The sequence below is a fragment of the Antechinus flavipes genome, chromosome 5 (assembly GCF_016432865.1).
Source record: "Antechinus flavipes isolate AdamAnt ecotype Samford, QLD, Australia chromosome 5, AdamAnt_v2, whole genome shotgun sequence".
NCBI classification, from domain to species: Eukaryota; Metazoa; Chordata; class Mammalia; order Dasyuromorphia; family Dasyuridae; genus Antechinus; species Antechinus flavipes.
Window position 1 is genome coordinate 93,021,291 of NC_067402.1, and position 17,834 is coordinate 93,039,124.

The following is a 17,834-nucleotide window of genomic DNA, read 5'->3' on the forward strand; positions in this document are numbered from 1 at the left end:
GAAAACTATCTTTCCATGTATTTGGAAAAATAAAAAGCTATTAGGGAGAAAAAAATTGCTTCATGGAGAAGACTGAGGCCATTAAGACTTCTGAAATTCCCCATAGCTGATCCAGTATTCTCCCCGTCTTTCTGTTTAAATCTAGGTCATTTGCAATGTCTGTTCAAGTTTACAGATAAAAGGATGAGTTATCTATAAGTTGCTTTTTCTTGTGTGGAAATCTTTAAAGTAATTGTGGATATTATGAAGATTATGCTTTCATTCAGTCTTGATGGAATCAGTACATTGTCACTGGTAAAAAGGAGTATCTGGAGGATCTCATCATTTCTAAGAATTCTTCTTCATTTTGCACTCCAAACTGTATCCCTTCAAAAGTGTGTACATTATTCTGTTTCAGTCTTCATGTGATATTAATCATAAGAGGGTCACTAAAAAACATTTATTATCGTTTTCAGATTTTTTTAAGGAACCTCCTATCATCTTACCATGATTTATTTACAATTTATCAGATGCTTTTCAATAATCAGTAAGCATTTCTTTGAGTATTGTGTATTTTGTACATCCTTTGAGTTAAATGTATGATGGTAAAGATGTGGTCTATAGTGAAATTTAGCTTGTGAATGCCTAACTCTTAACACTTATGTCCTTGCTGCTCTTGAAGTGTGAGCAGAGAATTCCCATAAAAATGCTTCATGTGTGGAAGACTAGGCATATATGAGTTGGCAATTATTAGTGACCTCTTGGTCACTTTTTTTTTTGGGTAATTATAAGCTTGAAATATTCCCATACTTTTGTTATCTTCTCTTCTTTCCTTGAAGAGAACTCTCAAGTGATTATTTGAAATTTGACTCCTCCAAAAGAAGTGTCAAACTCTTGAAGCAGAAACCAGATTAATATGTAACTGGAAACGTTTAATTGAACAATGAAACAGCTCTGTTATTTAAATAAATGAAGATCATTTGCTAAGTAAATGTGTAATCATCCCTACTGAGATCCATTTCTATTTGAGGATGACACCATGGCTATATACCCTCAGAATTATTACCTCCAATATATACATTTCCTCTGTGCTCCTTCTTACATAAGCCCTCCCCTGCTCCATATGATTCCCAATATTTAAATCCCATATGAAATTATATATTGTATTATGTTTATATGTGTGTATATGGGTTGTTCACTATAAGACAATATCCCTTAAAAGCAGAGAATATCACTTGTCCCCATAACACCAATATCTAGCAGAATGTGTGGAATACATTAGGGAATATCATGAATCTTATTGGCTATCTTTATATTTGATCAAGTCCAGCTGTTTATCTCGTATTTGCAGACTTGAATGTGTATTGCCAATGGCTGACTTATTAATAAGTGCTTATTCATTAATTGATTCATATAGGGATTTAACCAATATAAATTCTTTGATGTAGTGAGAACAGCAAAAGTGCTTTAGTTGGCAAACACTTGTTTGGTAAGCAGGGTAGGTGATAGCCATAGCAACACAAGTTCAGATTTTATAATTATTTGTGAAGTTTTATGAACAGGGATGGTAAAAGTTTATAAGCACTTTGCTTTATCAAATAATGATGTAGAAGAGAGAACAGATGCAACTATACTTGTTGCTCTGAGGCCTCTCTCTGCCTGTCTCTCCCTTCCTCCCCAAAGCATGAAACTTGGAGCATATTGGAAAACAATCAAAGATTAGGAAGAACTATACAGATATTTAGAAAAAAAATATTTTTGCTCCCAGGACAATAGCCCAAATCTTGGTATGAAAATGACATCAACTTTATTCTGAGAGTATATAGCCATGGTGTCATCCTCAAATAGAAATGGACCTCAGTAGGGATGAAAGAACACAGAAGAAAACAGAATTAGGCATAAAGGTACAGAAAGTATCGTCTTAGTAAGACAAGCTCTCTCTTGTATAGATAAAGAGAATAGTGTATATGTTTTCTATTTTCTCAGTAAAGTATGAATTGAAGTCTTCTGCTCAGAAAGTGAGGAGAGGGTTGTATGGAAAATTTTAGAGAAGAGATCTGAATAGACATTGTGGCAGGGTCCAACAGAAGATTATCTCAGTTCTATTTCATGAAGAGAGATTGGACTAGGTAGAACACTGCCAGTAAGAGGTCGGTACACAAGTAGGACCTTGAGGGGAGATGTGGCACAGGTGCTGAGTTGGGTCCTGAAGTGATGGCCTAAGAGGAGCTTTCCAGGAGGGATGGCTTGGAGCTTATCTGAGTACAACACTGACTGATGTGAATAGCAGGCCTGATACAGTTAAGTTGTGAGAGAACAGTGGGTCTCAGCAGTACTGCTGATGAAAGATGAATTGAATGCTCAGTTGTACTTTACAATGAGAGGCTCTAGGAGACACAATCTCCTATCACACAATCAGTATTCTTTACCCTGCTGTCATTCTCCTGACAATACCTTGTTTAGGTAGGTCAGTTTGGGAGATGTTTTACATGCATGGCATACTCAGGAATGACTTCCACATCAGTAAAAAATTAGTTCCTGTCTATTAAAATACAATCAATTACGAGGTACAGAGAGATAGGGAGATGTAAAGGGCGTTATTCAGTGTTTATTATGTCCTGCACCTTCAAAGAAAATAGTCATGATAGGCATTAAGCTTCTGTGTAGGCAATAGATCTTGCCATCATGCATTTCTTAGTCAAAATTGTACCTCCCAACAAACTTTTCTTCATCCCAGTCCCATTTTGCATTCAGGAAGTCACCAAGAGTCAGAATACAAGATGATTTAGTCTTACAATGTTCTTTGAATTTCTTTTTCCTCTTTAACAGAATCTTCAATTAACTGCTATAAACTATAATATGAAATGACTAAAAATATCAACTGATGTTTCTTACTGCGACTACTTGTATGAAAAAACCAACTGCACTGAGTACCTGTGAGCTATCCTTCCCTTGGCTGCAAATCCCTTGTCTTCTGGTTTTGTTTATGCTGACAAGAGTGATACAACTTACAGTTGTGTATCACACAACAAGAGTGATCCACTAGTGGATCACTGACAAAGATCTTATATTTGGAGGACAAACAAACCAAGTTTTTCCACTATTTTGTTTCCTGTAAGATGTAATGTTATAGCCAGCCCATTGTAGTTAATCTCAAAGGGTAGAAGCGAGGTACATTGTGGGCATGAGAGGTCTGCAACATCTTATAAAAAAAGAATTGAGAAGGAAAAGTCAAGTAAGGGATGTCATTAAAGAAATATATAATCGAGGCAGATGATGATGAGTTATGTATTCAAAATGAGATCAATATATATGTTACACTGGTATTCTTCAAGGGGTCGTGGGCAAGTTAGGGAGATCTCCAGAATACTGGGTAGAACTTCTGTGCAAACTAATGGGAGGATTTGCTCAAGAGTCACAGAGGATGGGAAGGCAAGGATGGCCTAAAATCTATATTACTGGAGGAAACACTAATTAAGTTAAAATTAAATAGTAATAAGATGAACAGATGAATGCTATTAAATTATTCTTATTCCAGTAGGTTTTGGCCATCTATGGCCAAGCTATGGACCTTCCTTTATAACTGCCTAAACCATACCTCTCATTATTGTGTCCCAAATCTACTTCTTATAATTCTGGAACATTCAATATAATGATATAACCAGCAATCACAATTTATATCTATAAATTGTCTTAGCAGCTCACCTTCATTTTTGTCAGCATCTAATAAATTCTGAAATTCTGTGTGGAAAATCTCCAAGTGTTTTTCAATGAGCACTTGCTCACATTTCCGTGCTAACTCATCCTGTGTGCTCTCATGAAGGTAAACCTGAACTCGCCGCTGTTCCTCGAGTAGACGAGCCTCTGCCTAGGAAATAATTAAAATGTATTTCTTTTTAGATGCATGGTGCCTGAGTTGAAGGGATCCTCTAATCTCATCCCCTACCTGAATATGAATCTTTTTGTGAAGATCTTTAATGACAGGGGACTAAGCTTCCTGAGATCCTAAAAGATTACCAATATACCACTCAGGATCATCATCTTTTTGTCACTCATTCTTTTCTGCTTCTCTGACAAGCACATTATGAATGTCCTTTACTATCTTTCAAGTGGTTGGCAATAATAGTACCATTATTTAAAATTTCACTACAAAACAGATTGTGTTGATATAATTGATATGTAGTTTACTGTATCACAAATGTCATACCATAACATGTCCACTAGGGGGTTACACTAAATGCAGTTTTTCATTATTTAAGAATTTACTATGAAATTACTGTACCAACTATATACTTTTTATACATGGAGAATGGTGCTAACCAACAAAAACAAAACTTGTTTTACAAAAAAGGAATCAGACTCCTTCAGATTATCTCTTGCATAATTTTAATCAAATTTACTTTATTATTAATATAAAATTATAATATATAATACATAATATAAAATTAAATACAATAAATATAAATAAAATTAATTAAAAATAATAAAATAAATTATTAATTTATTTTTACTTTAAACTTACCTTTTTCATGTACTCTGTAACAGGATTTTGCTGCAAAAATTCAGTACTCTCTCTTGTATAAAACCTCTCTGTGTCAGCCAAGAATTGTGATTCAAAGGATTCTTTATATACTGTAAGTGTAGGTCCTTTGGCAAATGCATCATCTTCATTAAGCCCAAGTTCCACTAAAAGCAAATAAATACTTTCTTTAAAATTTGGTCTCCTTATTTGACAGAATGTAACAAACTTGAAAGTCATTTGGTTAAATGATTTAATCAAACTAGCATAGAAGAAAAGAAATTCAAAAGTCTAAAACCAACTCATTCTGATGCATGGCTGATAGGTCCATTATTTATCATCATGGTTTCTCTCAATTTTTAAAAAAATCATAAATAAATCATCAAACAAACATTCCAATGTAAAAAAAGAGCATTATGTGAAATTGAGAACATCTTTTATGGTATGATTTGTTAAAGTTTATTTCTGTGATTGTGGTACATCACTAGTTATCAGATTTTCAAATTATCATGGAATCCAGCTAATTTTGTAAAAAGACTTTCATACTTCCAACATTCTTGTGGTTTTCTATTTTTAACAATATCATATACAATCAAGCAAGGAAATTCAGAATACTCTTAGATTTTATTTAGTAAGTACTTCTTTATTTTAATTGTTTAAATTTATATGGTTAGGATTCTGGTGAACACACAAATCTTCCTAATGAAGATCTATTCTTTATTAAGCAGACATTAGCCTCAAACAAAATTTTAAATTTTCAATAATACTAAGATACATTTAAGTAGTTAAATTAAAGAAAACCTTTATTAAGCACCTACTGTGCAAATAACATCATGCTGAGAAAATTAGCATGTATTCAATCAAGCAAAAATAGTTGGATTTTTAAAAAGCTGTTTATGAACACGTTTACATTCCCATCACATAACTGTAAGCAACAAAATGCAATGATAATTTAAAATATTTAAATGTTACAACTGTGCTGTCATTATGACTAGGAAAATCTAAGTACTTATCAAATAAAGTAAAAGTAAATTATGTTTACCATATGACTGTACAACTCCACTAATTAGTCTTGTATTGATGGTTTCACCATTTCTTTCCTTTTCTATTAGTTTCAAAACAGCATTTGTTACCTTAAAAAAATATAAAATCACTTAGTAACATATAATAAACAATACTCAAAACAATTAAAAGTAATACAAAACAGACTAGAAAATAATTCATGATAGTTACAATAACATAAGGAACACAGCAAAATAGGTTACCTGTTTATTTAATGGCCTGAACAGACAATCCCTCCAAGTCACCAATGCAAGCTAGGATTAAAAAAAAAAAAAAAAAAAAAAAGGGGGGGGGGGAGAGCAAGAGAGATTGACAGAGAGTACGAGAGAGAGGGAGGGAAGAAGAAAGGAAAAGAAGGCGAAGGCAGGAGGAAAAGGAAGAGAGGAACAGAGAGAGAGAGAGAGAGAGAGAGAGAGAGAGAGAGAGAGAGAGAAAGAGAAATATTGAGTTATATTTTATGTTTCACATTATTCCTAATAGTGAATTCCACTGATAATTGCCATAAACAACAGCATGAATTACAAACTAGTTAGTTAATTGTCAACATTTCTACAGTAAATTAATTAGTATTACGGATTTGAGGAACAAATGGTTTAAAATGATTTCCAAACCAACTAGCAACTTAAAAAGACAAATCAATTTGCAAAAAATTTCATGGTATTACTTCAACAACAACAACAACCATAAAAATGCTTTTGATTGTAGTGGGAGAGGCATTTAAACTGAATATAAATGTGTTCCAATAAGCTTTTGACAGAAAGAATTAGTTTCAAACACTATGATATCTCATTTACGAAGATAATGTCCCCCCTATCAAAAATGTCAGTACATATAAACTTTTGCATTAAAGTGAGTAAATATAACATCTATATGTTATAGAAATTATCAAGTGTAGTTCAACTATAATTTCTTCAAAAACAAAAATTTAATCATATATTCATCTTACCAACTCATTGCTAATTGACACATTTTCCTTATTAGCTATTTATGTTAAATAGTCTAAATTACCTTTTATAAATACCTTCTAGTCTTTAAATTCTATATACAGAAGGCAGATTCTTTTCTTTAATGCCCAGATCCAATCTTTATTATCCCTACCTAATTCAACTGGGGCACAGATAAACATAGAATCCTACACTGTTGTAAAGTTAGAATCTGTTTTCAACCTAATGAAGCCAAGTTTAATCCTTTATTAACTATTAAATTTTGCTCTATTACATCTTCATACTATTCTCATAATGCTTTTGTGTTAAACAATTGAGGTGACATGAAAGAGTAAATGTGTGAAAAGTTATTGTTGGACACAAGGCAGATTGCAGGTGACTGAACAGACCTACCTACTCGAAAAAAATCAAAGTTCACGAATTAAACATTTTCTCTTCATTCATAAATGACTAACATGTTTAGAATTGTGTAACAGGCATGTTTTTATACCTTTTGCCTCCTTCTCTGATTCCATTTTGGAGAACTTGGGCTAAGTGGCAAAGTACACTCAATGGAGACAATCTACTACTTTACTAAACAATACTGTATTTTGAGAAATTAAAAGTTTTAATCAGTTTAAAATATAACTAAATATCAGTTTAAAATAAGCAAAAATCAGTCTAAAATATAAGAGAAAGATATTAGCATCTGAGAGATAAACAGAACATTAATATTAACTTAATAGGAAGGCAAGCCTTCCTATAAAAATAAAATGAATTTATTTTTTATATCATTAGTTTAATAGCCACAAACCGAATTAAGATTTATATATTCTTTTGATAGAAATAAAGAATGGAGTTATAAATTCACTGCTGTAGAGAACTTCAGGGTGAGTTTTTTCTTTGTTAACAGTCTTTAAGCAATTGCCAAAAACAGTGAAGGATGGAATAATTTGCCTTAGGTCAGATAAGTAAGTGTATATAGTAACCTAGGTCTTCCTGGTTCCAATTAATAGTTTTCTATTCTCTTCATCACTTTGTCTTTATGTTTAATTTCATATATATATATATATATATATATATATATTAAAAACCTCCCACAATGCCAAGGCTAATAATTTCCATTTTAAGGGCATTACATGCTATATTAAATTATATATTAAACAAATGATATAACATTATTTTTTTTAATGAAAGAAAAATACTGTGGGGGGTGGGGTGGAAGATCCAGACCACCTAATTTATGAACCTACAAAATCATTATATATCTTGATGCTTATCTGTTCAAATCAAACATACTAAAGAGGTATGAGTAGTACAAGCTTTGGTGATGAAATACTTTCAGAAGAAAGCTTGAAACTGATGCAGAGTGAGAAAAGCAAAAACACAAGACATACAATAACCACAATCAAGGAATACAATACTAAAAGACTTCATAATTCAGATGAATGCAATGATTACTATTCATCTCAGAGGACTGCTGATCAAAAGAGCTTTCCCCAATCATTAAAGATAGTGAGCTCCAAGTCTGGATGGAATGTTGTTCACATTGTCACTAATGACCGATGAGTAGGCTTCTGTTGCTTAAATATTTTTCCTCTGTTATGAAGAAACATTGCAGGAAGGAAGAGAGGGCTAATGAGATGCAAGAAAACAAAAGTTAAAAAAAAAAAAAAAAAAAAAAAGCCTTGAGATGAGAAAGCACTCTTTTCTTACAAGGATTTGGGGATATAATGAAAGACCAACATGGAAGGCCTGTGGTACCTGTAATCCATAGTTTGTCAATCAAGGTAGAGGCTGAATTATATTTCACTTTTTCATTTCTGACTGGTTCATGACTTCATTAATATAGAAAACAGTCTCATAACGAGTAGATGCAAAGACTGGACATGGACCTGGTTCTCCCAGGTTAAGGTCAGATCTCTTTTCAATAAACTCTGCAGTCCTTTCTCTTGTTCATGAATTTATATCAAACACCTCAATAAAACTATTCTTTAATAATATGGTATTTGATACATGGGGACAGAGAATTCAATAGCATTCCAGAAGGAACAAATCAGCTGCAAGTTCTATTTAAAGTGAATAAAAATGCCATAATTCTCACCAAAGGTTATATGTACACATAGTATGTGTTATATGTCTCTGTATAAAGACACATGTATATGTGTACACACACACACACACACACACAGTTTTTTGGGGTAACTTTTTTTGTAAGGGAAATCAAGACCACCACCTGTGAATGAGTCCCATATGTCACTTTCACTTCTCTACCCCAGGCCCTATTAATTCTATTCTAATTATTTTCATCATGCCTAATCCTGAGAGATACTCTTTTTGGGGTGGGATAAAGAAGGTATTTTATCAAATTCAAGGCCTATAAAAATCACTAACTACCAAAATCTATGGCACATTAAGGCTATATAGGAGATATAAATAATTAGATAATTTTAATTCCTCAAAACATAGAAGAATGACTCTTGTGAGTAGAAATAAAAATATGCATTTTCTTTTAGCATAATTTGATGAAATCAGATAGTTACTATGTAACAGCTTCAAGACAAAGAACTAGACATAATTATATATGTTTAAAATAGATTTATTCTATAGATGCTATTTCACCACAAAGACAAGATGTGCTGTTTTTTCCTTCCTTAGTGTCCTTCCTAGGAAAAGCTTTCTTGGCTAACTTGATGTTTTAGCAGTGATTTACCCATTCAAATGTCCCATGTCTCAATCTATTTGCAAAGAAATCCACATAATAAATTGAAATTTTCAATTATCTCTTGGTGCTACATAGGATAAAAGGGCAAGAAGGTTCTCATGCTACCAAAGATGATGATGAATACTTGGGGATTGAAAAAAAATCTTCCAGACAATTAAAAAAGCAAGGAGGAAGTAAATGTAGCAGTTTTTCAATCAAGACATAACTCTGACTACTTACCCATACCTTCTATTATTCAACAAAGCATTTAACTGTTATTTGGAATTTTAAAAAGCAAGTTACAAGTAATTTACCAAATAATCTAAAACAATATATAACATCTATATTTAGATCACCTTACAAACAGATGAAATATCTTCAAGAAAATAATACATAATAGTTGGCTTTTCTAAATCCTTACTGAATAGATTTCATATATTCCTTTTCGTCCTTCATCACACTCACGGCGAACCCAATGTCGATTGAGGTAGGCACAAATCCCATTCAGCACTTTGCTTGAAAATCGATAATCTTCCCATTGTTGAGTATAGAATTTCAGTACACTCTCATCCATCAAATCTTCTCCATCCTAAAACAAGTAAGTTCACTAAAACTTTAAGATCACTCAATTTTAATGTAAATTCATTAGAAAAATAATTAAAACAAAACTAGTCCATAAAAACCTACTTATATTCATGCACATTTCTAACACATTATTATTTAATTATTATATAAGATAAAGCACAAAATCCTGTAGGTTACAGAAAGAAAAATTCATCTGCTAAGAATTCTGAAGGGTCTCTCTATGTATGTAATGCACAAATTATTTCTTTAGATACAGAGCAAAGCATTCTTCCAAAATAATTGTTTTAAAGTTTTAGAATTCTAATACACTTCAATTCATGATGGCACCAATATTATTTTCCAAATAATGTTCCTTCTTTATATTTAAATAGAAGACTTTAATATGCAGAAGAGAACATATGAATAAAATCTGTGCAACATGTTATATGACATGTTTTCTAGCTACAAAATTTTTAATTGTTCAAAATTATTTCTTTTAACAAGAAAAAGAAAAATGTTATTTTCCAAATATTTCAAAAGATATTATATTTCACTGGAGTAGATATTATTCCACCTTAAACATATCAAGACATTTCTATGCCTTAAGTTTTTTCATGAGTTGCAGGTGCCAGAAAAATTTATCACCCAAAGGCTAATCTTTTAGTAATAAACCTCTGAATTATTTTTATTACAGAAATGGATTTTAACTTTTAGTTAGAATCATTTTTTCCCTTTATCAATTACTTCTACCTAGTAAACGGGGGGGAAAGGCTTATTTTTCCACCTCATCCCAACCACACAACTTAAGTCACTTAATCTCATCTAGAAATCCATTTCATATCTAGCAATTCAGAGAGTAGGGCTAGATAATCAATCTCTAGAATCCCTTTCAGCTTCAACATTCTAGGAAAGTAGGATAATAAGAAATACCCCTCTATAAAATCTCTTAGGTTCCTTGTAGAAAATGACTAAATATGAACAAATGTAAAGAATATCTAAGCATCATACATTATTATAAGGAACAAAATTTAAATGCACTCTCACTAAAGAAAAGCCAAAACACTTTTATATACTACAATGTCTTGTCTTTTACCTATACACATTTAAGCAAAATGACAGGATTCATTTTTATCAAGAGTCACATTTGTTTAAAAAATTGCTTTCAAAAAGATATTAAGAACATACTATGTGGGCAATAAATACGATGACAATATTAAATTATAACAAGTTGTGGGCAAATTTACTGTTTTTAGAAACAGGATAATGTTTTCAATGTATAAAGATATTTAAGGAAAAAAAAAACAATCTGGAGCATGCTGAAATTTTTGTACCAGGTCTGTGTAGTTCAAAGTATGAATATATACACAGAAAAAACTCTGCTAAATTTCCCAGGGTAGAGAGTATAGATGTCTTCACTCACTCTATATAACATGTGTAGCATCAGCTGAAGGCCCCACTTGCCCATCCGTGTGGCTGGAAGTAAGGCACCACACTGCCTTTGCTACAGAGATGAAGACTGAGGAAGAAAAAGGCAGAAGATGAAGGGGAAAAAACTTAATCACTACCCAGGCAAGAAGAGTACGGTAGGGTAAACCATACTCAAAAGAAACAGGTATTCACAAAGAAACCCACCTTGGTTAAGGTAGTAATTCTATAGCTCCTGCGTCCCACAGCAAAATTACTTTTGAGAATGTCATTTGTGTAAATTTCTAAGACACGCTATCTCTTAACCGTTTGTGTATATTGTTGTTAGAAAATAAACTAGATTCCTTTGTATTATAATAGGAAAATGGCCATTAACTTATATTAAGAAAATTAAAATAATTTAAAGGTAAAATAAACTAAGAGCTGGGTTATACAATCAAGAGACCTTAGATGCCATCTTGCCCAATCTTTTGGTCCATTTCACAAATTCTTTACATAATATCCAACAAATGGTCATTCAGACTATTTTAGAAGGATCTAGTCATAATTTTATAGACATTAAGCATTAAAAACATGCAAGAAAAGTTGTTTATGGAAAATATTCCATTTCTATCATGGGCAAAATAATGAACAATTTCAACATTTTCCCACATACAGTTATAAAATGTTATCAAATGATAAATAAAGACTTCAGTATTATTCAACTTTATGAGTTTCTACTGCAATTTCCATCTGTTTAGTTCAAACACAAACTGTAAAAGAATCTTACCTTAAGAAGGTTTGTCAAATAATTCTTCAGAAACTCTTTCAGTCGTTTGTATAATTCCAAACCAACAAACTGAGCTCCTCCAGGTGTTTGACCTTTCTTAGATTTAGAAGGAGGCACTCCAGCTCCTCGAGCTTGGTTGGACTGGTGTACACTAGTACAGTAGTTATAAACATGACTATAAAAGGTTAAGGAACTTAGTAATATTCTAAGGATTAGGCAGTTAAAATTAACTCATTTTTAATTTCAGCTTTACTTTACAATCTCTATTGGAAAGACAAATTGTTTCCCAAAATATGTATTAAAAAAACCCCACTTACGAAATACACAAAACATCAGAAATTCAGTAAATTCACCTTAAGAATCAAACAGATTTGTTGCTAATTGATAACGTACAAAATCCTAGAGGATTCCCTAAATTTTTTGCAAAATATAATGATGTCTAGGGAAATGACTTTATAGTCTTTAGGACCTGTGGTTACTGCAAAGATTCATGGCTTTATCAATTGATGCTAGTGTGTGTAGAAATAAAGTAAAAAGTGCATGGTAGAGAACAAAAGAAAACCTACTAGAAGGAAAAACTGGGAAGCATAGAAAATAATGTATTATATAGGTTTGCTTGAAATAGCAATTAACTTTTTACACTGAACCCTCTTTTTATGTTCTGCTGCATTTATGGCAATGTTCTTTACGTTTCTCATTTTGCATTTGTTTTAAATGGAAAAAAAAATTTACAAAAAAAAGGGAAAAAAGAGAAAATCCATCTATATTTTATGACTTCAATGCTTCTCCCGTCATTCATCTATTTCAATCTGTTTTTAATCTCATAACTGCTTCCTCCAAGCTTAGCAATTTTAAATTATGAAGTTAAGGGGCCTTTTCTCAGTATGTCATCCTTGTTCATCTCTACATATATCACTATTAATAACCCTTTGCTCTTGAATATTTTCTATATTTTTATGATACTACCTTCTCCTGGTTTTTCTTATCTCATCTCCCATCCAATCTCATTTACCAGATCATCATCCTTGTCCTATCCTGTAAGCCTAAAACAGACCAAGATCTGAAACTGCTGTAATTTCCCTATGTAGCAAGTAAAATAAATTATGCACTCTAAATTGCTAATTATGTACTGTGTGGGTGGCATGCAGCAGTACATTTCCCTTTGGTGGACACAGCTTAGTTGTTAATTATAAAGATATACAAATATATCAACAGGATCACATTTAAAATATTCAATGAAAATTTAGATAACATTAAGTGGAATTCAGGGAAATCTGTTTTTATCCATTTCAATACATTTGTAATAGATAAGAAGTTAATTTCAACAACAAATAAGATCACTATAAACATTATTCACATGATACATCATTTTGCAGACTTAAATACTAATAAAAATATGCTTAAGTTTAAGACAATTTTATATCAAGAAATCAAAATTAGCCAGAAAATCTGCACAATATTTGCAACTTATATTTTAATGAAGATAAATTATAGAAGAGATAAAAAGCTAGACTGAATTCACTTAAATTTTTGCTCTTTCATCCTTTCACTGTGCTCTAAAGGATCCTAGGATTATAGATTAAGAATCAGATGGGTTCTTGGAAATCATCTAATCCAACTCTTTCAGTTGGGGAATAAATGAGGAAAGCAGGGCCCAGCAAAGTTCAATGCCTTGCCCTAAAGTCAGCCTGGGTTTCAGGAAGCAGCAGGGTATTGTTCCGTTTGTCTTGGCCATTGTAGCAGTTTCTACTGTCAGCCCCACCCACATGCCTAGAGACCTATCTGGGATTTTCAGCTGAAGACAAAATTAAGAGAGTATAATCAGGGCATGGCACACTGCATTTTGGCCACTTCAGTTTTGGTGATTTGCCTTAATAGATAATAGAAAGTAAGAAAACACAGAGTGAACGTCAACCTCAGAACTGCAGGTATTTCTTATAGGTGCTAAACTAAACCTAATTAAAATCAATCTATTTCAATATTGCTTTTAATTTTTTATGCTAAGATTTTGGTTTAACTCTTACTACAGTAGCATTTTGTAGGACTGTACTCTTATTCTTTAGTTCTTTGTGTCTTAGAATTGCTTTTTAAATTTTGAATTATTCAATACTCTAATTTAGTAGTTTTCTGTAGGTCTCCTTCTGGCCCAATGTGATGTGTTTTAGGGTAAAATCCTATTGGCTTGATTGTTTTCATTTTCAGAATCTTAAAATTCACTTTTAGGTACAGATTAAGAGAATGAGGTTATTTTAGGTGAAGCATGGCAAATAAGTCTGTATTACTAGTTTTAAAGAGCATGAGAAGAGGTTAAGTACAACAAGAAGATGGAAGAGCTGATCAACAGGGTCAGAGGCTGAAGAGAAGACAAGAGACAAGCATTAAGAAAAATCCATTAGATTTAGAACTAACAGGAATCAGAGCTTAATATGTTCATTTTATTGATGAAGAAACCAAGGTCAGAGAGATTATAGGAGGACCTGGCAAGGGTCACATAGCTGGTTAGAGTCCGAGGCAGGTCTTCCTGACTCCAACACACTGTTCACTCAGATGGAGTAAGGAAAAAGCACTAGACCAAGTATAAACGATATCACCATAAACTACACTTAAAAGAGCCAGGTGGTCACATGTCAAGAACAAAAGAAACAAAGTAGAAAAGAGCATTGCAGTGAAACCCTAGGAATTGTTCACAATAATGCTTTCTGGTTTATAAAGCACTTGTTCCTGGGAAATGGACATATAAATATGTGTATTCCCATTTTATCAAAATTAGTCTAGGCAGGTAATTTTACCAAATTAAGTAGCAGCACTGAAATCTGAACAAGCCTTCTGATTCTAAATAGAGAGTTCTTTCCAAATTTCAGTTTCTCTCCTTAATTGGCTCCCACAAAATTATGTGTAGACAGTCTAGTTTTCCCATTTATGTCCATGTTTTTTTTTAAAAATAATTTTAATAATTACTGCACAAGAAAAGCATTGGGACTCTCCATAAATCTAGTTTTAAAGCTCTTACATGAACAGGAGTGCCAAATTGTGTGATTAAGAAGCAGAAAGGAGAAGAATTTTTTCCTTTCCATTATCTAAGTACCAGAAAAGTATACAGGGCTGGCAATATGGCAAGGACAACAAATAGCTAATGGCCACCTAATGTGCTCCAATGGCATCCATGTCATGTCAAGAACATTAAGGTCCTTTCTACATTAGACAGATCTGTAAAGGCTGCTATTTTACTAATTCTACATTTCTTCTGACAACTCAAAGAAATAATGTTTTAGAAACTGTTGGAATCCTTACAAACTGCTAACTAATTAGAGTTGATCTAATCTTACAAGAAGATGTTTTGGGCAGAATCTGAAACAAGGTACTAATCCTTACAAACTAGAAACAAAGAGCAAGAGATGATAAAATGATAAAATATATTGTTTCTAACATGTCATAGTACCAAAAGAAATTGATGACTTTCTCTCCATTCTGGTATCAATGATACTGTTCACAAAGAAGTTATGGCATGGCATGTTGATAGGGTTATTATGTAAAGTTTCCAAAATATTTGTTATAATAATGGTATTTGCTTTGTACAATGCAAAATGATCTAAAAAGCTGATTTCTTTATGATGACTATGTAGATGTTTCTTTTCCAACATTTTTTAAAAACAAAACAAAACCAAAAATATGCTGGCATTTGCCAAAATTGAAATTCTATTTCAAAGCAAATGAAGCTATTGTCAAGATATTACCATCATTTACCACTACATATGATGAAGTTCCACCTTGAAAATTCACTACGTTTTTCAAGTTCCTTCAAAAGTAAGAGTTAAAGAATTGACCTAATGGCAATATACTCTAGGTTCTAGTCTTTTTTACAGATCCATTAAGATTGGTTTCATATATCAACATTAAAATGACCATGATCATCTATATTCTTCACATGCTATGCCAGAGAATTTCAGTCTTTTAGATAATACATCAAAGCTCCTAAATGAGGCAATTTCTTCTATCAACAAAATCAAAAAGCAAAGTGATTTCAATATGGGCATATGCATCAAAGATGCAACTTGAAATCAAGTCTTCATGGCCCTAGGGCCAGCTTAAATCATGCAATCTAGCACATATATTCATGTGAAATATATATGAGCACAGGCATACAAGAAATGTTAAACTAAAATTTTCAAAGTTAGAGATAAATGGATATCCACATATATTACAAGAGCAGTACTGGCAATTATTCATCCATGCACATACACTAGATTTAAATGTACCACAACTCCATTATCCCTACCCAACAACTGTTGCTAAAAACGTATACAGTAGCAGTAGTTCACATTGTAAGAAAGTTATTAAAAATGGTGTATGGAATCTTAAAAGATACTTAATAAATAATTTTTTGTAACTAAAACAAAATTTTAGGTACTTAAAATACCCCTACCAAAACTATAAATGCCTTAACAGTTTTAATATCTCCTTTCAAACACCTCTGTATCTTCCATGGTTTCTATATCACACAGTGCTTTTGATAAAATAGCAAAAATGTAGAATGGCAAACGTCTGCTAGGTTGCACATTTCAAAATATCTATACCACCAAATTTCACTCATGACATGATATCAAGACATTTTTCACTACAAAGGGTCAATTTATCTTAAAAGGTAATTCATTAAACAAAATGAATATTTTTAAAGCTATTTAAGAATATTAAGCACTACTAATGCATAGACAGAGTGAAAAAAGTGAAAGATCTGAATCAGAGGACTTAGTTTCAAGAGAAGGCCTTAAAAGTTCTCAGAAAAAGTTTCTGGGTGAACGTGGGCAAACCATTTTATGATAGGCCTTAGGTTTTCCATAGGTCAATTAAAGATATTCATTTGGAACCCAGCTTCTTAAACTATGGTTCATTGACTCTATGTAGGTGCTCATAAGTGAAATATGGGTGTTGTAAAATTATGATTTATTATCAGCAAATGATTGATTTGTATACCTATTTTATATACTTATGTATATACGAAGTCTTTTTCAGGGTGGCTCATCCACCTTTGGTGTCTATCTGGTACGCAACTCTAATTTGGGTTCAGCTCAAATAATAACTCCTTTAAGTATATTTTCCCGATTCCCTCAGGAGTCAGTAATCTGTTTCTTACAGGTCCTATTTAGTTTTGAACTTTTCATACTTCCCTCCCAAAATATAAGTTTCTTGAGCATAAAGACTATCTTACCCTCCATGCATGTGCATCTATGTACCTAGCACAGTGCTGAAAGAGTAAATGAAATTTAAAAATAATTGTTTGAAATTCTCTAACTATAGAAAATGTGGGATGAGCAATATAAAAACTCAAGTTTTAAGATAATAGGATACGTGTAGAGTTCCATATATCTGGACTTTGCCATACTTTGTCTCGTATAAACCTGTTGAATTCCAGCTCTGAGATCATCCCAAATCTGATCAAGACCAATCTGCTTTAGTCCATGTGGATTCTGACTCCTGTTGGATGACATTTTGATTATTGTGACGTTTTCCAATGAGCAATGTTTTATCTGAAATCTAGTTAATCCTCCATCAGATGAACATATGCAGTATCATTCCAAATTCAGTAACAGCAGCTCAGAAGAGTTGTTCTTTATGTGCGAGGAATAAGGTCGTCTTCCAAGCAAACCTAAAGGGAAAAAAAAGATTTAATTAAAACTAATACAATAGATCTATCAACAAACATTTTTAAAAAGGAGCAAAAAATTGAAACAAAATGTTACATGTTACGTTCCCCCCACTCAGCTCCCGGGCAATTGGGGTTAAGTGACTTGTCCAGGATCACACAGCTAGGAAGTGTTAAGTGTCTGAGGCCAGATTTGAACTCCGGTCCTCCTGAGTTCAGGGCTGGTACTCTACCCACAATGTATTAAG

The 17,834-nt window shown here is 32.5% G+C and overlaps 1 protein-coding gene across 1 annotated transcript in view; it reads right to left on the reverse strand.

Moving 5' to 3' along the window:
• CUL1 (cullin 1) overlaps window positions 1–17,589 on the reverse strand; it is a 49,860-nt gene extending 32,271 nt beyond the window's left edge. The window contains exons 1-7 of the mRNA XM_052001728.1: window positions 17,292–17,589; window positions 11,946–12,120; window positions 9,609–9,776; window positions 5,764–5,814; window positions 5,541–5,631; window positions 4,502–4,665; window positions 3,685–3,847 (exon numbers count right to left, since the gene is read on the reverse strand). Coding sequence (XP_051857688.1) covers window positions 3,685–3,847; window positions 4,502–4,665; window positions 5,541–5,631; window positions 5,764–5,814; window positions 9,609–9,776; window positions 11,946–12,120; window positions 17,292–17,431 — 952 coding nt within the window. The 5' untranslated portion in view covers window positions 17,432–17,589. The remainder of the gene's footprint in view (window positions 1–3,684; window positions 3,848–4,501; window positions 4,666–5,540; window positions 5,632–5,763; window positions 5,815–9,608; window positions 9,777–11,945; window positions 12,121–17,291) is intronic.
• Between the last annotated feature and the right edge of the window lie 245 nt (window positions 17,590–17,834).